This window comes from Rhipicephalus microplus, chromosome 7 (genome assembly GCF_043290135.1).
Source record: "Rhipicephalus microplus isolate Deutch F79 chromosome 7, USDA_Rmic, whole genome shotgun sequence".
In the NCBI taxonomy this organism is placed as follows: domain Eukaryota; kingdom Metazoa; phylum Arthropoda; class Arachnida; order Ixodida; family Ixodidae; genus Rhipicephalus; species Rhipicephalus microplus.
In genome coordinates, this window is record NC_134706.1 from 109,206,978 (window position 1) to 109,229,579 (window position 22,602).

Below are 22,602 nucleotides of genomic sequence, written 5' to 3' on the forward strand. Positions count from 1 at the left end.
ATGTCCCGTGCCCGTCGGCGTGAGATGCAGTGGATATTCATATTTGTGTGGATATTTATATCCATATGAGCAGTCATATGGATATGCATATGGATATCATTTGCATACCCACATCTACGTGGGCATTCAAGTTCATATAGATATGAATATAGATGTTCACATGGATATCGATATCAATATGCATATGTACATTTCAACACCATGTGCCCATTGTGAACACAATTGTGCATACTGTAAACACGTGTTCTCAAGTCAGCATTATCGAGTGGGGTAGGGAGTTAATGATCCCCCGAAGATTCACCCATTGAATTTTTTCTGACTCTTACAAACGCGAACTTCAAAAATTAATACGGATTCGGCTGTTCAACTTTTCTCTGTTCTAAAGACAGCTTACGCACATCACAAGCGTCACAATGAAGGCGCGGCGAAGCTATTGTCAGGCGGTGATCGAATCCTGTCCGGAACGTCCTTGTGAATATTTTCATGCATTTTGAATTTCCTTGTGTATAATCTTACGGGACGCTTTTTCCTGGCTCGAAAGTAGTTTTCTGAAAACAATATACACTTGTGATTTCTAAAACGTGTTTTTGTTTCTCGCGAAACTCTTCAACCTAACGTGACAATACTCATTATATGAGTATCGTTTTATAAGTGAGTCATAAAGCTTTACCACTGGCCCTAATCACCACACACATCAGTAAAGTGAGCGAAGAAACGCAAGAACTACTCGCTCTCGTAATGCATTCGTACTCGAGGGGCTTGGGATAACTCCGTATAACAAAAAATGCTAAGAAAAAGAACGGTGTTCCTCTAACTTCTTTTTGCTGTTAATACGTAGCCATATATAAATCAAAGTTGTGTTGCGCCATCCACCTGCCTTAATCTAACCGCAGATTACGCATGCTATAAGTTCCCGTACACACACCGTTGAGGAAGTTTCGATCGCGTTTCTTCATATACCTGTGAGCACGAAATGCTCTAAGCTTCTGTATGTCATTACCTGACTGCGCTTTACCTTATGCAATGCACATAGTGTACCTGTAGTGACGCAACGCAGCGGTGAGGTTCGTCTCTGCGCTTGAGAGATAACTCGGAGGGGCGTGCGTATGGCGTGCGCGTGTGTGTATGTGTATATCTGTGTATGTGTAGATGCGTGTATGTGCGTGCGTATGTTTCCGAGCACTTTCGCTATCGCGTCAGCCAGCAATGCGCTGCGTGCTGTTTGAGTATGTGCATGCATATTGCGCGGTTGGCCGCCGTCTGCGATCTCTCGGACGCCCTTGAAAACCACGCCGAGGCTGTCTCGGAAAGCGGGAACGCAAATCACCCGCTAGGACTGGGTTCAATTTCGTCTTCAACGTCTGGCTGCGCGAACTTGGGCACATTACTAAAGCAGAATTCAGATATAGTCGGGTGGAGGTGTATTTCTGTAGCTGCACCGCGGGAGAGCTCCAGAGGGGACCTGTATGAATGACGGACTGTAGGTTGATGGGAACGATGGACTGGCAGGAAACGCTGAAGAATGGGGAAATCCGAGAAAATCGTGCTGTGAAACTGCTGGCGGCGTGAACAGAGCGAATAACTGGGCAAAGTGCAGATTATCGCACCGAACAGATGACTGGTTTACAGCGTTGCTCTGTGCAGCCTTGTAAAAAGTTGAACTGCTCCATCAAGGCCAAGCATTGCAAGGAGAGTACAATACCCCCCCCCCCCCCCCCCTAAAAAACAGAAAAAAATGTACCTATGCTACAGCCAATGCCTGTTTTTTTTTTAATTTTTTGGCGTGGTTATGCTAGACCATGCCGATTAGCTTAAAATACAATACCGTGCTTTCACGAAAGCGTCATATTTGTGAAGTAACATTTTGCTGGCCTAATTAGCACAAAATTAAAGCACAAATTGTCTCACACTCATGAAGGACAACTGTACGCGAGTATTAATATTGTGACACTTTTCCCGTTCTCCATGTACACACGTAACATTCCTCAGCCTTTTTTGAACTTCAAGGGGCCGTGAAACACTTTTTCAATTAACCATCACATGGCTTTATTAAAGAAGTTCATTGACTTGCGAATCGACAGAAGCCAAAACTTTTAGTATCCGTCAAGTACTAGCGGAGTTAGAGAGATTTGTCGCACCCTGTAATCGCTTTTATTTTCTTTCCTCGTGCCAACGAGCGTGCTGGAAGATAACCTAAGAAAGGTGTGGCACGCAGTATAGGAGTTCCGTCACGCGCGAGTCTTAAGCTTGAGCACTTTTTCACTTTTTGCACGCGCTTAAGCACGTGGTGACCTCTCACGTCGGTCGCGTTAACTGTACAGCACGCAATGCTCAAATCAGGCGATGGGTGTGAAGTTTGAGTGTATGGCTTGGTCATTTGGCCGTGTGACATCATTAGTTGAGAGAAGAGGTAAAATGCTATAGCTGACTTGGAGAAATAATTCTGAATACCAGGACACGTTGCTGCGCTATATAATGTTTGGCTCGTGCGTTTTTAGAAACCTCAAATATCGATCTACAGCGTTTTGTGACCACGCTGTAGAAGTGTTGCAGGACCCCTTTAAAGATTGTTTTGACTGTGCACCATCTTACCAAGGGCGGACTTGTTGGACTGTAGCGATCGAATTTCCGCTTGGCTGGTACAGTGGTCCCGGCGCTCAGCTGCCGCCCTCATGGTCTTGGGTACGATCCCGGTAGCGTGGCCTCATTTTGGTGGAGGTCAAAAGCTCGACACTCGTGTACTGTGCGATACCAGAGCAATGTAAAGAATACCAGGTGGTCGAAACTCTCGGAGCCCTTCACCGTGGCACTCCTCATGATCATACAGTGGTCTTGGCGGATAAATCTTCAAATGTTGCTATTAATTACTATGATGCTCAAATAAAACAGCTTTTCATGGTGTGCAAATTGAGCAAAGTGCTGCTTAGTATAGCGTACGCGGTACACCTAATCATTACAGCCTCATTATGCGCGGCGCACATAATCTTTTTGTTCACTTATAACGCTCGCAATGAGTACTTACGCCTTAATTATATGGGCTTGCTGACCCTTTCCAAGGATGATGTATTATCGTAGGAGCAGTCTTCTTTTGTTTGCGTGCGTGCCTCGCCTTTGCTTTGCGCGTTATCTTGAAGCGCTGACCCGCAAGCAACGCCCTCGTGCTTTTTTGCTGGGGCATTCTAATTATCCTGCATTTTTTCCCCTAATCCTACGATTTATTCCCCTTTAGTGCAAGTTGTCTCGCACTTTTCATTTCTGTTGCTCATTGCACTTGATGTGAATATTTATGTTGTATTCGTTTTCGTGCAGCGCTGTCGCTTTTATTTTTCATTTTTTTGCATTCTGGTTGAATCGATGCTAATTGTTTTTTTTTGTTTTTGTTTATTTCCTTATCCCACCCCTTTTTAATTTGCCCTCTCCCACTCTCACTCACTTCTTTTTCCTCCGCCATCTTTCTTTTTGGCTGCCTGCCGACCACTCTTCTTCGTACCCTATTCTTCGCGCTCATTAAACCATCCTCCTTTCTTACCTTGCTTAATCTTCGTGCTTCTTGACGCTACTCGAATGGACTCATCTGCGTGAGACGGTTTTTCTTCCCCTTATGTTCCTGCTATGCAAACGTCAAACCTTACGCCTTGTTACCACCTCCACCTTTACCATTCACCCTAATTCGACGTGTTCATACATATCTGCATTCATTTTCTCGTCTGTCATTCGATTCACTTGATCTGCTTCTTCAAATTCTCACCTCTACCCTGCTATCTTGTTCGTGCTTATCTTCAACGAACATTTTCACTAATACTCTTCGCTTCTTGTATACGTACATCCCATGCTTTCACTGCATCTATCTATCTATCTATCTATCTATCTATCTATCTATCTATCTATCTATCTATCTATCTATCTATCTATCTATCTATCTATCTATCTATCTATCTATCTATCTATCTATCTATCTATCTATCTATCTATCTATCTATCTATCTATTTATCTATCTATCTATCTATCTATCTATCTATCTATCTATCTATCTATCTATCTATCTATCTATCTATCTATCTATCTATCTATCTAATCCTATCAACCTGAATCTGTCGATCCGTGTTTCATGTCAACTGCCTTCCCTCTCTTAATTTTGTCTGCCAACCTTCCTTTACTCGTTTGGCCTTTTCCCTCTCCATGGCCTTCCTCCTTTCTTCCCTCTCCTCTTCCCTTCCCACACGTTTTTCGCATCCATCTCGCGCTTGGCACGCCATCGCAACGGCCCCTGCTGGTGTGAACGCTGCAACCCGCTCAACCCCCGGCATGCAACCAACACCCGCTGTGCTCGGCTCCTCGCCCTCTCTGCTCGCTGGTGCAATTTGTGCATTGGGAACCGAAACCGAAAATTCTGACCCATATAGCAACGACAGCACGACGACTCTGGTCGCCACGAGTACGAACCAGCTGTACTCGCCAAGGAACTGGTGAGTGTGACTACTATATGCCGCATTTATGCTTTGCTGTACTTTAGCATAGGCATTTGCATGTTTGGAGAATTGATTAATCAGTGTAAAAACAAAGCAGAATATATTATATACTTTTCAATCCTAATCTTAGCTACGTGGACTAATTCTTATGCATTCACAAATAAGTTGGCGAAATTTTACGGCATTTGGTCCCACACCTAATTTACAAATAAACATTTTTACAAGCACGCCAGTGGCCCGAGAGTAGGGCCACACTGTTGCATTCGCAAGTCGTGACTTAAGAAGCGGTTGGCTGCGCGAGCGCCTGCATTTTGGAGAACGATATTTTTCCGTGGTCAGCTGCGCGTGAAATGGAGATATTTGAGCTTTTTTTCTGCTTTAGCACTGAAATGGACCGATTTCCAGCGTCTGCGATTGTAGAAGATGGTGGCACCACTCTTTGCGGCACGTGACGTCACAGGCGTCATGGCAAAATGGCGGTTGCCGGCTGTGGGCAGGGTTTACAGCCGACGACTTCTTCGGCGTGTTTTTGAATTAAATATTTTTTTACGGCCCACTTTTCATATCTGTGTGAACATACTAGACCCCCTACTTCTAGTTTTCGCTGAAAAGCACAAATTATTTGGTCACAGTTTCGTGTCCCCTTTAACCCGAAACTTGACATAAGAACACCAGCACTGTCTCATTTTGCCCCAATCGTATACTACGGACACTCCCGCCTGAAATCTAACTCGCGTCCTCGAGCTGAGCGAAGCAACGTCTCAACTGCCAGGCCGTTGCGGCAGGTGAAAACAGAATCCCGTATATACACGAATGCCAAGAGATTCATCCCGATCGATGTCATACACTCTCGCCGCGACAAGCCCACTCGGAACAGGTCTAGCTCTCTAGCGGTAGAACGCAAAAGCCACCAGATTTTCAGCATCAGGTGCACGTAGGCGCCCGTATCATAGGTAACGCGATAGAAGGGCCTTCGGGGTGTAGTATGACTGAGCCAAGGACCGAACGGGGAGTTCGGGACGCGAACGCAAATACGTAGGGACGGCGGTGTATACGTAAGCGATACGGGCGCTGCGCAAGACGAACCGACGTGCATCCAATCTCGCTTCCGCACCGTCGGTGCTTTTGCGAGCCGAGAAGCAACAGAAACTTCCAAGTATCGAACCGAAGGAGGAGAAGGACGTTTTCATGCGACACGCGTACGACCCCGCCGTCCACACCCCCTCGTTTTCCCTTCGTCCCACGCAATGACGCTTGTTGCAGTTCCCTCGGGGACGGCAGCCACTTTCACTTAACTCCTCCCCACCCTTCTTGCAGCTTGTTGGGCTGATATGTCGGCGCTCCTGTAACTGACGTCGCTGTGTGGCGGCTACGGGTCGATACCGACTCGTGCTTAGTAATTAGACGTGGGCCCGTGGGCCAGGACTCGTCGGGTCTGTGCACGGACAGCTCGTCCGGGATGGCTGACGTTTTCTTCGTCTCTGTAGCGCTCCTGCTGAGTCCAGGCAGCCTACGCAATAACCGGGCGTTCCTATTCGGTGTTAGAGAGGACGGGTATGCAGTCAAGAGCCTATACTAAACAATACTCGCTTCATTGGGAGTTTCCTGTGCTGAGGTAAATATCGTCCACCTGAATTATAGACAGTTCGGGATGCGATGTTTGCGTCACCGAAGAAGAAATCGACCTCTTGGGGTGCCATTGCCTCCGATTGGCCGAGAAGGGACAAGTACATTCCAACGCACCGCGACACTGGATGATCGGCCCCTTTTCATACAGGTGCTATTGAAAACGCCGTCCTAGTCTCTCGGCGGCCCACAAGGCAGTGATGGTACTCTGGGCTCTTTGACGACGACGAGCGCTTGCGAATGCCTCTGACTTGCAGTGCATTCCCGCACACGTCAGCGAATTCACCGCTTTTGCCTCCCTCTCCTCCCCTTTCTCATCTTTCTATTTCTTCTTCGAGTGTGGGGTATACCCAAGCGTGAGCTTTTCTAATCAACCTCCCCGCCATCTTTTATTTTTTTCCTTCCTTCCTTCTGGTTGAGTGAAGAACGTCGCTGGAGTGAAAGTTTCCACATGTGGGCTTGTCCTCCTGAAGACAGCCATGACATGAGCCTATATACTTGTGAAAACATTGCCTCCAGCGGCACTCGTTCTTCTACGATTTTTCATTACGCCAAGCCTTCATCATATCCTCAACTCCTGCTCTGTTTAGATTAAGTAAGTTACTTACGTAGAGATCTGAGACGAGCTTAGTCGTGAGGCTGCCAGCAATATTGCGCCGTCTTAACGAGGGACTCTCCTTTACAGTACTGTTCGGACTCTTTTACGTCGCAGGATGCTGCGGCTCTCGAATGTGTCGTCTGAGCTTCGCTTGGATGACACGTATAAGTTTCTTTACGCACCTCATGGACGCGTGTGCAGTGACGTCTCTAGATATAAAGAAGTTGTTTCATTTGGGGACCTTAGCCTGCATCGTCTCTCCACTCCAATGAAAGCACTAGCGCCACAGTTTGTCGAGGAAGTTGAAGACGTTGTTCCACAGCCCGCAGATAGGACAGCTTTAGACACATAAGCTTCGAAGGTGCCCTATTACCCAAAGGGTCCTGCTGTATTCGAGAATAAGTGCTTAGTCTACTTCTCGCATTATTCAGTTCACTGTCTGACCCACCACTGTGTCTACAAGGTATCGTGCTTGACTGCTGACTTGAAGATCGCGGGATTGAATCCCGGTTTGGCCGGCCGCATTTCGATGGAATCAAAGTGTTGAAGATCCTTTGTGCCTAAATTTACGGGCTCGTTAAGAAACACCAGGTGGTCGAAATTTGCGGAACGCTACACTTCGGCGTCTCTCACATTCGTAATATGCTTTTGGGACGGAAAATTCTAACAGATATTTCCAGAAATGTCACGATTTCGTAACATCATGTAAAACTCGAAATTCCTGACAGGCACATCTTGTTACCTAACAGATAATCCGAATCGGTTAGAACAGCTATGCGATATTGCAGGTGAAGCTCGTGATAATGGTTCCTGAATTCTTTGGCGTTCACGAATGCAATATGCGCACAATCTTGGGCAAGCTTTCGACACTCCTGAGTCAGCAAAAAAAGAGAAAAAAACTTTAGCACAATCCCTCATACAGGGCCTCATGGAGGACGCCATTATGTGTTCTTGCTAAGTCTCCCCGGCAACGTTGTTGGACTGTACGTCGTCCTGCTGGCGTCACGGGTGTTTTAACGACCTGTGCCCTCGTGTTGCCAGGCACCTCTTCCTGCGTTTTCTTTCTTTTGTCGGCTTTTATTACGTTTTACGTCTCTTGTCTCTACCACCGTATCACAAGTCCCCCGAGAATTAACGCACCGCGTCCCTCCAGGCTCGTCGGTGTTCCTCATATTGAAAGTGGTACACCTGCGGATCCTTTCGCACAAGCGTAGGCCGCTAGTCGGCGCGCCACCTCGCGGCGCGGCGCAATGAAACCGTCACCCGTGCGCGCGAGTGCACGGATACGTTCACGGAAGCTCCCCAGGATGAAGCAACAAGAGCAGCGTCAACAAAACGGAAAAATAGCTGGGCACGCACAACCTGGCACAGTTTCACTGCAGGCTGTGCCTGGTACATGGCTGGTAGCTCCGCGCGTAATTGGTATGCAAATGAGGCGCGGGTAAATCGCAATCAAGTGCGCGGTACATCGTTCTCTCTCCCAACTTGAGCGCCGTCTCCCGGGTGCGAGTAGAGACGGCGCACTTTGCTTTCGCCTGGTGACACTGCTGAGAATGCCAAGCTGTCGCTGAGCTTACCAACGATCTTGTGCCGTAGTCTCAAAAGCTTATGGATTTAATGAACTAACACAAATGTTCCGCTCTGACAACATTTCCTTTCTCTTCCATCTCCTTTTTTTGCTGAGTAGGGTTGCAATCCGGACGCGCATCTGGTTGACCTCCGCGGCTTTCGGTCCTTTCTTGCTTCGCCTCCTTATTCCATAACTAATTTCCCGAATTTCTTACGGGCCACGACTGCTATATGATTATGAAGCAAGCCACGGTGGAATATTCCAAAATGACATTTGAAAACCTACCTAGCATTGTGTGCACAACCGCTCGTGCATTTTTCTTCTATGGATATCCGGCACCGCCGCTGCGGGCTATCGAAGCTGCGTCTTCGAATTTACTTGTGCTATACCTTATCCCAGCGGTTCTCCGCCACAGGTGTTTCGGGGACTCCTTGTGCACCAGTGGGTAAGGCGAGGGACGCCTTGCAATATTATCTGGCGCTTTACGTCCGAAAACCATGATGTGGTTATGAGAGATGCCGTATAGTGGAGGGCTCCGGAAATTTCGACCACCTGGTGTTCCTTAATGTGCACTAGAATCGCACAGTTTACAAGCCTCTGGCATTTCGCCTCTAGCACCGCCGTGGCCAGCATCAAATGCGCCACCTTCGGGGTCAGCAGCCGAGCACCCTAACCGCGACACCATCGTGGTGGACAGATGAGAGTCCCTTTGCAGTGGTAGGGAAGGAGGAGGGGAGTCATGAGTCAGCAGAACACGCAGAACGAAACGGGTGCATTTTATTTCTCCCTGGCAAGGAACTCTGAAAGCAAAGTAACACGCCAGTTCCATCTCAACAGCTTGTCAATAAATTGTGCGGTCTGTAGCAACATTCAAACAGTCTTTAGCTATTCAAGTTTGCAAGTGCAGAAAAAGCTTGTCTGCGTGCATATGCCAAAGAAAGGCAACAAAAGCATCACAGACACTTAGAAGTGTGGCAGCTTGGGCTAGTTGGTATGGCATGACAATAGTTATAGCGCGAGAACAAAACGACGACACAGAGACAAGAAGGACACGAAAGACACGAACGCTACCTCATGAAGAGCAGTTTGATTGAGCTTCACCGTTGTGCATTATCGCTGTGCAGTGAAGCTTATCAAAAGTCGGAAGAGCTGTAGTGGTTTGAGTTGGTTGGTATGCCATGATTAATGCTATGGCGTGAACCGAGGATGAGAGGACAGTATTAAAAAACGTTTGTCTTTGTGTTATCGTCTTCAGTTAACGCTATTTTTATAGCACTTATGGGATACTGTGCCTCCAATAAACTTTTCTTTTTTCAACACGAAAATGTCATGCTGGTGTTCAGCATGACCTTCATTACGTATTTCCGTCGTGGAAATTTGTCAGCACAATAAACGTGACAAGACGGCAAAGTGCATGAAACTGTTACGCTACGAGGAGTCGAGCCCACGACCTCTTGCTGCACTACGATGGCTGGCGGGTGTTGAACCCACAACGCTACCACCTAAGCCATGAAGGAGGTTTTTATATCTCCCAGAGTGGTCTTGTTCGAAGGGGGCTGTAACCGTCCGTAAACGGAACAGTCGGATTATGTGTGGCTTCTGCAATTAGCTCAGGCAACTCACCGTTGTAACTACCGTGCTTGCTATCCAATGCGTTTTCGAAAGAAGTGTAATTTTGGCTACGTTTTGAGACACCACGAGGAGGAGGTTTTAAACCAAGCCTTTAAACCAAGGCTCTTCAAGAAGATAACCGCTGGTCATTAGGTGTAACTGACTCAATTTTAAGAGAAGGCAAACGCGTGAGTGGGAGGCAGAAAATTAGGTAGGTGTAACTGACTCAATTTTAAGAGAAGGCAAACGCGTGAGTGGGAGGCAGAAAATTAGGTAGGCAGATAAGATTAAGAAGTTTGCAGGTATATTGTGGCAGGCAAGTACAGGACCGGGCTGATTGGAAGTACGGGGGGGGGGGGGGGAGTCTTTGCTCTGCAGTGAACGTAATTAGGCTCATAGTGATGCTGCTGATGATGATGATGATGATGCTGATGCTGATGATGATGATGATGATGATTATGATGATGCCTTGCCTGCGGAGCTACCATGCCCAGTGAAGCCAACGGGAAATTGCCTCGACGGCAAGGAAAAGAGATGGGATGCCTCGTTGACGTCGATCGTGAAGATTTCTCCTCGTCCAACAGCAACACATGCAGTACGTACCCATCGCAAACTCCAACCGAGTGTCCACGAGACGTCATTTGCGGGTAACCTGAGAGGCGAAAGTTACAGGTTTGCGCAACGTCAGAACGTTATCCGTCCGGCGGCTGTTGCTAAGTGAAACTGTGGTTCTATGGAGCGGGTGGTTGCTCGTGGAAGCACAGTTGTATGCGTAAACTGAGTTTGGCAAGCGGTCGCTGAGACTTCTGGGCTTCATCAGTACAAGCTACCCCATCATTTCCTACGTCGACATTCACACTCACGTGCGTAGTCCGATGATCTTGGCATCTGAAATGGATCAAGAGGGCGAAATATATGGAAAGACAGGGAAGCCAGCCTTTTGTCAGACCGGTGGGCTACCCCGTGCGGGGAAAAGAGGGTAAGTGGAATAAAAGTAAATAGGAAAGAGGCGTTGAAAAAAAACAAACAGAAAGAGCTGGGAAACAAGAAAAGAAGCGAAAGGAAAATATGGCACTGTTTAGAGTATGTATCTGACAGAAGTTTTCAGCAAGAAGCGAAATAATGCTTTCAAAGCCCTCAATGCCGAGGAATCAGGATGGTCTGGGCCAGTGACCCAAGGTCCCTTCCTCTGACAATGGTCCCGCATACGGTCTTCTAGGTTCTACATATAAAGTCCTATGGACATTGCCCGAAATATAAATTGCAATAAGTGTTGCTTTAACATAAAGAACAAGAAAAGCTGAACACATACTGCACTCTTTAAAGACAGTTTTCTTTGGCGACTGTATTTGATTGCGTAAGCAACGTGATTTGTTGAGTGCGAGCTCGTCGCTTGATGTCGGTTTCATTTTCGTATTCTTTTCGCTTACGCTTATTACGCAGTATACATGGCAGCTATAGCTAGGAAGACGTGGTTAACGTTCGTGCCTTTCCTTCGCTTTATGTCTCTCAACTCTCGCTATATTCTCTGGTCCTCCTAAACTTTTGACTATATCGAAACATGCAACCTTATTACCGTTTGCTATATGCGACGCATGTTGGCGCCCGCCTTGTTGCAACACCTCCACTCTGTGTGCAGTGGGCGGCTGTGCCTTCTCATAATATACCAAGTTACGCCACCAAAGTTATCGCAGCCGCGGCACCGAGACCTTTGCGAAACTTCCCCGCAGTGCAACTTTCCTGTAAGCTTTCAGAAACTTAATATTACGTGCTTTAGACCTGTACCAGCTGTTTGCGTTACTGAAGTAGAACATACATATATACTGTACCGAATCGAAAGTTCCTGGCTCCCAGTAAAATCGGGATGTCGCAGCAGAGACACGCACTTTCCCTAATTGATTTCCACCTGTTCCTAAGCGCTGGTGCGCCGCGGGATCGTCGGCGGAACCATTAGGACTCCGTGGCGTTCATTAGCGATGGCTGTTACGTAGCCTCGATGGCGCTGTGACCACTTGGCCGTGACCGGAGCGTCTGAGATTACTGGTATCTCGGGTTTCCAGCACCGCAGAGTCGGGGCACGGTAATATTGCCTGTGCTTTCTAGCCAGATAGTTTGTTGTTTTCGCTTGTTTATGAGGAAGAGACAGAGTAAGATATGGTCAAAATGATGGCACTGGGACGGTTTGTGTTGGAGTACGAATTGCAAGGAGGAATAGTGTGCAAACATTGGATCACGGTGTGAAATCTAGTTGTCGTCGAAGCGAAAAATAATTATTGTCCACCTATATGAAGCAGGCGGATTGCAGATTAAATTTATACAGACTTAACAGGAGGGGGAAAATGTATTAGTTAACTGGGAATTTTTCGCTTGGATGGATTCCAGCCCATCATTATAGGCAACGCTATAAACACGAACGCAGAAGAGAAGTTCTGCTGTCTTCACGGTGTTACCGCACCAACTCGCCCAGCAAGACACTTTCTGATTCGAACCTGGTACTAACGCTTCTCCCCGGCGCTCGCCGTGCCAGCTCAGCTTAATACGAGTAAGCGGATCTCAGGAGGTGGGTGCATGTTTCGGCAACACGGCACAAATACGGTTTCCAAAGGTTCGTGTTCCCAAATCACACGACCTCAATATGACTATTTAGGAGTGAACTGTTTTAATAAACATACAGGGAAAATTTCAAACGCGAAAGACGGGGCTCAATGCTAAAATCTTGCCAACTATGTTGTAGCTTATTCAACGTGTGCTTTTGGGTAATCTAGTTGTGGCTTCTCACAGCCTTCGGCATTCACTGCGCATTGCTTTATAATTTTTAACCACAGTTTATAATCCCCTGTTGGTGTACCAACACACTGCTTTTGGCCGCCATTCTCGGCACTAATAACAGATGCAACATTTTTCTCCATTCCAATGAAGCCAACAAAAAAAATCAAAACGTGCGCTTTTTCTACGACAACCAAACGACATCGAAGTCTTATAAAAAGGCCATTCGTCTGAGAATAATGCGCACATAAAGGTAGAGATTTAAGGGGTAGGTGACACCGTCCTATTCAACGGGCCGTTTTCGCTGCCGGTTACACTATTAGACTTAGTTTGAATGCTCATTTTTTAAATGAATTAAGTCCTTAGAACATCGTCATACCTTACAACGACACCTCGCCATTGAAAACGCTAGTCTTGGCTCGCCTCTTTCACTTGAAGCGCAAAACTGGGTAGCTCTTAATAACACACAGTGTGTGGGAAGCGAGAAAGATGCCGCTAATACTGCCATTTATAAGCGAAGAAAGAATGAGCCATTAATGTCACAATTTTGGTCGGTATAGACGCCGTCCTACCGCTCGTTTTCTAACGTTTTATACCTCCTTCTTCTGTACATCTAGTGTGTGCATGAACTTAGAGAGTAAGAGCATATCGTTTCATCTTGCTATGTAAGGCAGTTACGCGTGCTTTTGCCCTCCTGCCGTGAGAGGGCGCTGCGGCGGCTTCCGGAAGGAGGAAATATATTACGTGAGGCTTCCCGGAAATTATCGGGTCCCGCATAGCGCGCGCCCCTTTCCCTCATCTCTCTTGCTCGCCATAGCCTCGCCTAATATTCCCTGCTTCCTTAACGAAGCCGTTTTTCCCGATGTTTTCATAAACCGCTGCTCCAGCTGTAGGCATTCTTAAAAACGTCAACCGTGTTCCAGCCGACCCTGCTTAAATATGAGACTTTCTTTCTTTCTTTCTTTCTTTCTTTTCAGCTCTCCGTTATTTTCAGTGCATTTACTTTTTGGAACACTTCTAATTGTTTTTTCTTCTTTCTCATCTCTTCCACAGTAATCTCACTAGCGTAGCGGAATTGGTTTCCCTGGGTAGAGCGCGTCTAATTAAACTGGCTCGCTATTTATACCGGTAGACCGTGTTTTCTGTAGGAAGAGAATAGGAAGGGTGTTATAAAAAATAAAAAGTAGGAAGTGCTAGCACATGCATTCACCAAGGAATCAATTTTCGCTCGTCCTCGTTAACGACGCAGTAACGGGCGTCTCTGGCGTTTATCCTTTCCGTTAGCCCAGCACTTTTTCACGGACAATCTCTGGGTGTCACTTGTCGCTTTGAGTCTATATCGTCCAAGAAAGAGATTAGGTGGCCTTGTGTAAGTGGCCTTTCCACTTTTTTTGCTCTCTCTTTATGTTCTTGGTCTTCCTGTGTCTTTTTTTTTCTGTTTATAACTTGCACTAAAGCTACAGCGACTTTTGTTAAATGACAAGATTTCCGTCTTTAGTTTAGTTCATGGCCTCTTGAGTTTCGCTCTGAAAACGGGATCGATTTAGTTGAGGACTTAATCTTGCCCTTGCCTTGCTGTGCTTGTTACAGAAGAACGTGATTCATTGAATCTGGCGATGTTTCACTCCATTGGGAATGCGTATGTCATTGGGCCTTGTCGTTTGGTGCCATCACAGAACTAATAATATTTATTACCAGGAATTACCAGGAAGAAATTGTGGTGAATACTTCGGTAACAGAGTTGACTAATTAATGGCGTTTGGGTATAGGCTACGGATAACACGATTTTAGTGTTTTGTTGCGTAACATTGCTTTAAGAGAAATTTTTCTCGATTTCTATACAGTAGTAATAATCAGGTCAAACAGCTCCAATTCTGAAGTTGCAGTGTACTGTGACAGTGTATATAAGTATATAGGTCTGAGGGTTGTTACAAGTAACTTCACCGAACTTTCTGTTCTTTTTAACGCAACCATGGGTAAGGTGTATCATGTTCTTCTCTGTATTTTCTGTCGTTTGTTGTGCCACCGTATGTAGAAATTTTACGGTTGTCTCCGATCAAAGTTTGCTGCAAGTCGGCGCTTGTTTCGTTGGATTTCAAACCCGCCCCTTGTCCCATGCGCGCTTTAACATGACGAACCCTTACCAGCATGGCCCCTACTTAACGCTGGTAATTTGTAACTGGCACCACAACAATAGTACAAGGTTGCAGTAAACTTCAGTGACGTACTTCCGTCACGCAACAGACGTCGCAAAAATAGGTACGCTCAGAAGTCAAAGAAAAAACATTCTGATTGGTCGATTTGTGGGGTTTGACGTCCCGAAACCACCATGTGATTTTGAGAGACGCCGTAGTGGAGGGCTCCGGATATTTCGACCACCTGGGGTTCTTGAACGTGCACCCAAATCTGAGCACACGGGCCAACAGATTTTACGCATCCATCGAAAATGCAGCTGCCGCAGCCGGGATTCGATCCCGCGACCCGTGGGTCAGCAGCCGAGTACCTTAGCCACTAGACCACCGTGGTGGGGCGGAAAGCATTCTGTCAACGGGAGTCAAAACCACGACCTCTCGCTCCGCGGCAACAGATGCCAGGCACGCTACCCACTGCTCCACGACCTCACTCTCAGGTGGTTTTACAAGTGCGCATTTTCTATCTACTGCTGTAACTGCACAATATATCTGCTTATGCATACGCGTTTGTGTCTGCATCTGAGCAACAAGAGCTCAGAACAATGAGCTTTTTTCTCACAATCTCATTAAATAACCTCCAGTTTACGCTGCGAAGTTATCCAACGTGCTTATCTGTATAAGACAGAAGAAAAGAAAACAGGTGTGCACTCGTCGATCAGTTCTGCGGTTTCTATTAACATGGCGTGCAGCTCATCTCTGCGGTGTGTTTTCCACACGTATAGTATGCGTACACGCGCAACAGCGGGTCTGCACGCACATACTATAGATACGAAACAGCACCAATGCATCGATTCTCCTGAGCTTTAAACTACTTCCTCCGTATAAGCGGTCTCCCGCTGTGCCGATTGCGAGTTTTATAGCCCGGTCTATAGAAAAAGCGTCTTTTTATCTCAGCTTCTCTTTCTATACTTTCACAATGTATCTATTCTTTCACTTCTCTTGTACTTTTGAAATGAGAGTGCTTGGGTGGAGGCAGCTGGAATCCAAACCGTCAGGTGGCACAGATCGTAATATATATATATATATATATATATATATATATATATATATATATATATATATATATATATATATATATATATATATATATATATATATATATATATATATATATATATATATATATATAAGCGAGAGTTGATGCTTACGTGGGCACCGTGGGGGTGATTTATGATGGAGCCCTTATATATACGAGGTTCGATCCGACTTTCCGGCACTGTCTTTTTTTTTCTTTCGTACTTGCTTTGCCTGCATTGCGTTATTTTTCTTCCTTGCTTTTCGCTGCGTCTCAAAGCTTGATCGCAATTCCTTAGCGTGCCGTTAATGATAGATTCCTGCCGTACGCGGCAATTCTCTTGGGGGAGGAGAAGATTACTGAAAGATGCGGGAAAGATGTTCTCTCGCAATAGGAGAAAAAGGAAGGATGTAAAGATGAAAGATTAAGGCCGACACAGGCCTAGTTTCTTTCTGCATACCCTCCCCCCTCCCCCTCATCTCGGCGCTCTTTCGATCATTTCTGCACAGGTCGTATTTGGTGCAAGGTGAATATTTATATACTCGAAGCCAGGAAACAAAAAAAGCGTGGTGCATACCCACGTATACACGCCTGCTGGCGAACGCTCCGAATTCATTTCTAGTGTGGTCTTGTTTTTCAATTCACTTAAGCGTCGCTTCTGGCTCGACTGTACAATATTTTCCTCACGCTAGAGAAACCAGGGGTAGGGGGGGGGGGAGAGATGAACTCCAGCTGCGATGTGTCATTCCATAGCACGCACACAACCTGAACCGACCGATCGTTACTCCCTCGAGCAGCCCTGGGTGCGCTTCTTACTCGATCACCTTAATGGAAAGACATCGCGGAATGCGGAGCAATGGAATGAGGATGACTTCTCTGATCGGGATAATGTACGTCCCTCGAAGAAGAGATTGCTTCCGTATGCGTCACTGAGGCTTTGTACAAAGTGAATGTTTACTTTTAACGCGTTGCCTAGAAATTTCGTTGAAAAGAAAAAAGGAAAGACGACGAAGATGAAGAACACTGTCGGGGAGTGTATGGAGAGATACGTGTAATGAAGACGTACAGTGTGGGCGTAAGCGTATTTCTGCAGTGGCATATTTATAAGAGCGTTCTTTGATTCTTATCGGGAAGAACAGTGCTGCAAGCGTCAAAGTTTCGATGACACGACAGATCTGCGATTCCTTGCATAAATAAACCCCTGCGATGGTCGTCGACCGGGCAAATATAGAAGAAAGTTAATCTCCGGTTTTCTACTAATGATGCGCGCACGAAATTAAAAAAAAAAAGTGCTTTGAATAACTCACTGGGTCTTCTGCGCGATTCTGTAAGTCGACTAGAATGCGATAGCAACCTTCATCTTCTTCTTCTTCGTAGTCGATGGATTCAACCTCCCACGCCCCCGTCTGAAAGTTTTGATCACCTTACCTGGTCTTGCGTTTCCTCCGTGATGGGCGCACTTTTGGCTGAGATGAAAAATAGATACAAAAAAAATTGGGCAGATCCCACGTACTTGGGAATCCGCGTTATGCGAAGCATGTGGAAGAAAGGTGATCGTGTTGCAATTTTTTTGATTGAGCGACACGTCACTAGATGACGCTAAAATTGTTCAAAATTCACTCACAAAGATATATGTCGAATAGTTGCAGATGCTTATAGAACCAGTTGTTTGCACTTGTGCAACGATGCCAACTGGAACATGCGTATTAGCAACACCAGCTGCTGATATGAAGCGCGGATGCTCGCAAAGATGCATGCCGTGGACATTGCTACGTAAATCAACTTCAGTGCATGGCAACTAACCATATCTGACGTTAACTCGACGTGACGGCTGTATTGAAGTAGTACATATGTAATGTTTAATAAATTGGGTAGGCAGCACTGAAACCAATATTAGCGTTTCACGAAGATTAGCGTCTATTTGAAAAGTATATAGTTCCGAGACCTGGCGTAGCTCTGTGGTAAAATGCTTTATTTGCGCCCAGAATGCTTGGGTTCGATTCCAGCTGTGACTCGTCGGGTCGACGCTACCGACGTCGGGTATTTCTTAACACTCGCGCGTTAAAATTACCCATGTGTGTTCTCGTCGTTCCACAGGTGATTAACCAAGTGTTAATCACCTGTGGCACATAACCTCATACCAGCGGCACATACACGCCAATGGGTATGTGCCACTGCCTGGCGGGAAGTGTTTGAAGACGTACGCGACGGGATTGTGACATTATTCATGTCTTGACAAGTGCGTCGTATTCCTCAATCTTACCCTCTTATGCTAATTTTGGTTCACGCCAATAAATCGGGTGACTACAAGAGCACCCAAACGTAAGCGGCTAGATAGATAGATAGATAGATAGATAGATAGATAGATAGATAGATAGATAGATACGCTCAAATGCGTGGTTGGTCGCTAAGAAACGCTTCGCATTTAATAGTCCATAGACACGTACAACGTTGTTACGGACACCGTAGCGCACCCAGGTACTCAGTTAGGGGAAGCGGCCTCAAATTTTTACAGAATCATCGTATTGCTGTGGATTATTATTATTCGTTTTGCATACACGGACACACGAGAGCACGGAGCAAACAGGAAGAGAACAAGCTGGCAACTGCCACCTGGAGGGGCACAACGCATGCGTACTCTTTTGTGATGAAGGAAATGATAGAGGAAATGAAGATAGGAGGATTGACTGATTGATTGATATACAGTGTAACGTCCCACAACCACCATATGTTTATAAAAGGTGCCGTAGTGGAAGGCCCCGGAAACTTCGACCGCCTGGGGTTCTTTAACTGCACCCATATCTGAGCACATGGGCCTACAGCATTTTTTGCCTCCATCGAAAATGCAGCCGCCGAAGCCGGGATTTTGAACCCACCACCTGCCAGTCAGCAGCCGAATGCCTTAGCCGCTAGACCACCCGGTGGGGCACGAAGATAGGAGGAGAAAAAGAGGAAAGAAGAGAATGATTGATTCATTGAGTGATTGATATGTGGGGTTTAACGTCCCAAAACAACCATATGATTATGAGAGACGCCGGAGTGGAAGACTTCGGAAATTTTGACCACCTGGGGTTCTTTAACGTGCACCCAAATCTGAGCACGCGGGCCTACAACATTGCCGCCTCCATCGGAAATGCAGCTGCCGCAGCCGGGATTCGAACCCGCGACCTGCGAGCCAGTAGCCGAGTACCTTAGCCACCAGACCACCGCAGCGGGGCGAAAGAAGAGAAGGAAGCGTAAAAAAATATGACGAAGTCTTGGATGGTGTTGAAAAGTAGGTTTGTTCGGCTGAGGCATCCAACAGCAAATAATAGTGTCGAGGATGATCACCTTGTCTATTTCTTGGGCGCTTTGCGGTGAAGTTTTGAACGAGCATGACGCGACCAAGAAGGCGTCCTGCAACGCGGCGCACGTCGCACTCGAGCTCAAGCCCCCTGCCGCATTGCAATCTCGATGTTTACACAGCACCTGTAAATAGACGTCGCACTGTCACTGAAGACCGGTAGGTTAGTAGAAGTTTAGAGGGTGGAGGCGGCTTCCCATACACCGCCCCCCTTCCTATCTATCGATGCGCCTAAGTCCGGATTTTGATGTCGTGCAGCACTTGTAGCCCTCTCGGCCCATGGCATGCTCCATTGACTACCCACCTCATGAATTCCCCTAGAACCTGGGACACGGAACGAAAGCCCGCAATTTCCGGGGTAGCATTTCTTTAATGATTTTCACTGCGATTGACGACACCAATGTGGAATGGGGAGCCACAAAAAGGAAGACACCGAAACCATGGCTCACGCTGAGGAAGGCAAAAGCACCATATTTCGTGTAGATGCGATTCTAAGTGAATCATAATTTGTACACTGAGAATTTCGCGTATTGCGTCAAATCTTGGTCAACATACTTGAAATAAAACCAGGAACAAAGAAATGATTTCCAACTTTACGACCACCGTGACCTGATAACCTACATTGACGCCATTATTGCCAATTCATAAATACTTGCGCCACTGGCTCAATTTCTTCGCTTGCAGCCTTCTAAGGCCCTGACTATCAGAAAAAAGACGCACTAATAAATTCTCTGACCAAAACAAAATTGTGATTGCTGAAAGGGCTAAAAATAGTGACCGCTCTAACTTGCGAGACATCCGCATCAATATACATCGCAAAGAAGGAAGCTATTCCCGGAATTTAGCTGCCAAGACTGCAACACTACAGCGCGAAAAAAAAAAAAAACGGATCGATGAGGACGTATACGGTCTTCTTCTGCACACATCTTACTCCTATTGTTGGTGTCGCCCTCCTACCACCTCTGGCCGAATTTCGGGGAACTCGTGAGTCGTGGCGCTGACGTCACACGGAATCTCTCGCATTCCTTCTTCTCCCCGCTGACTTTCTCTCAAATTCTCGTCACCTCCAATGGAAAGACGCGAAACTTCCTTGCCCTGCAGGCGTTGACGGCAGGCAAGGACTGTTCGAGTACTCTAATATCTTTTAGGTACTAAGCATGTGGTGGTAAAAAGAATGACCTAACCAATTTTCGGGATTGTGTTTGGGTCTTCCTTCTAGCCATACATCCCGTCCTCCCTTTCTCCCCTCTGGTGATGTAGCCATGTGTTAAAATTAACATATCAAGAGAAGTAAGAACTAACAAGCTACACCAATCACCCGGCTGATCAAGCAGCCAGGTGTCACCATGTATCAACCACTGCTTCACTTGTCTGTGTGTAATGGGCCTTTTCCTAGTCTAAACAGCACTTCAAGTGGAGATCGTCGTAATTAAAATTGGTAGCCCTTGGACTCCGAAATTGTCCGCCGCATACCTGTAGCCAATCTCCGAGGCCTGCGTTCGCGCCTCTCCTTGGGGGAAACATTTGCATATTTGGCAGCATATTTCGCTTGGTTCGCACGTGTCGTCATGTTTTGGCAACCAAAAATCATCCAGGCCGCCGCGCATGCGCAGACTGCTTACTCGGAAAGGGCCCATTGTCGCACACTCAGCTTTCACTTTAGTGAACTATATGGGGACCCAAAGAAAATTAGTTCTTTTAACTAAAAGCTCACGAAACTAAATATTCACTACAATGCAAAACAGCATTGGGCGCAGCAAGTGCCAACTCAAAAGTGCCAAAGTAATTTATTTTGACAATAATTCTTAAATTTTTTATGGCTGATATTGTTGAACGAAGCTGTTCACATAGCACGTCTCTGTGCACTGGCTCTGGCACAGCTTGCTGCTGTGCCATGGAGTCTCGCACTTTCTGACATATCCTAATATTACCCCTGTCACACGTGGCAAATTAAGTGCGCTTTGAGTGAGTGTACTTACGCTCACAAAGTGTCATTTCGGCGGTTCGCTGCTACACGAGAAAGCGAAGTGTACTTTTGAAGTGATGACAGTGGCGATTGTTGGGTTTGTAGAACAATATATGTTTGTTACTTTTGCACCCGTGTCTCATCGTCGGACCACGTTGTCTTCGTGGAAGTAGCACTAGTGGCACACGCCATCGTAAATGACTAGAGAATGACTCGCCTACATATGTGCTTGTACGCCTATAAGTAAACAACGTGACGGATGCGGCCATTGCACCGCATGTGCTGCCACATCCCCGTAGCGGATGTGGCCGGAAACTGCTCGAGAGAGAGAGAGAGAGAGAGAGTAGCAAGACTTTTCGTTGATTTATCACTTGTTTTACTATATAGCATAATCTCTTATAACGATTACAACAGTTTAAAAATAGTATGAACACCGTTTTAGATAACAGCGTATTTCTTTGCAAACCACTGGTACCGAGGCTACACACTTGGTCGCGAAATGCAAAAAATGAAACTTGGCGCAATTTATTCGCTGACTCCAAGCATTTCAAATGATTATGGTGGCTCTCCAATTCCTACAGTGCCTTGAAAAAGCCAAATACCTCAAAAATCATTGGTTTGGTTTCCTGCATACCCTAGGACCATTGAGGGATCTTAGATCGCCCTCCACTACGGCGTCTCCCATAATCATATGGTGGTTTCGGGACGTTAAACTCTACATATCAATCAATCTTACATCAATCCGAGCGAGGCGGCGCACTCGGCAGCACGAGGTTTGACTGACCGCGTGCCGAATAACACACCCTCTTCTTGGCGAGCCAAGCACATAGAAGGAGATATGCAAGCACCATTATCTCTAAAGAAGAGTGTTGCCCTTGCCACACTCCTCGCTGTGCAGGGACCGTGGCAGGGACCAAGCTGTCGCGCTCCCACTGCTCTAAACAAGAACCGGCCCTAGCCTTGCGGCACTGCACCAATATAGACCGAACAATTCCCAAGCCACTGTGTGGTGGTTATGCGGACTTGAAACATGTGCTGTGGAGATGTGCTTTTGTCGGTCCTTCTTTCCACCAAGAGGAATCGAACAGGATTTATCGCTGCAGTATGTGTATATAAATTAAATAAACGGGATCATTAGGGCCCAGGACCTGACATATCAAATCCTGGCCGCCCAGAAAGCGCGTGCGGGGGCGGTCAGGTTTAACCTGGCCGTCTCCGAGTGGGCCTAACCAAGTGACGTCGAGCTAACTCGCGCCCATTGTGGACCGAATAACGGTGCTTCACTAACTGACTCAACCTTGATTCTCTCTGCTAATGATGAACTTACGAATGTGAAACATGAGGTATCGGAGTTCTCAGAATGCAAGTATAGTCAATCTAAACCAAGTCATTTTTTCTCTTCAGTAAGTCAATGTATAAAGACTTTGCGACCCCCTCCCTATTAG

At 46.4% G+C, this 22,602-nt stretch overlaps 1 protein-coding gene across 7 annotated transcripts in view; it reads left to right on the forward strand.

The window, feature by feature from the left end:
• Positions 1-22,602, forward strand: part of sick (sickie) — a 1,179,025-nt gene that overhangs the window by 937,205 nt on the left and 219,218 nt on the right. For 6 of the 7 annotated variants that reach the window (XM_075869563.1, XM_075869567.1, XM_075869568.1 and 3 more), the window contains one exon: positions 4,405-4,467. The exons of the other annotated variant lie outside the window; for it this stretch is intronic. In XM_075869563.1, coding sequence (XP_075725678.1) covers positions 4,405-4,467 — 63 coding nt within the window. The remainder of the gene's footprint in view (positions 1-4,404; positions 4,468-22,602) is intronic. 7 annotated transcript variants of the gene reach the window in all.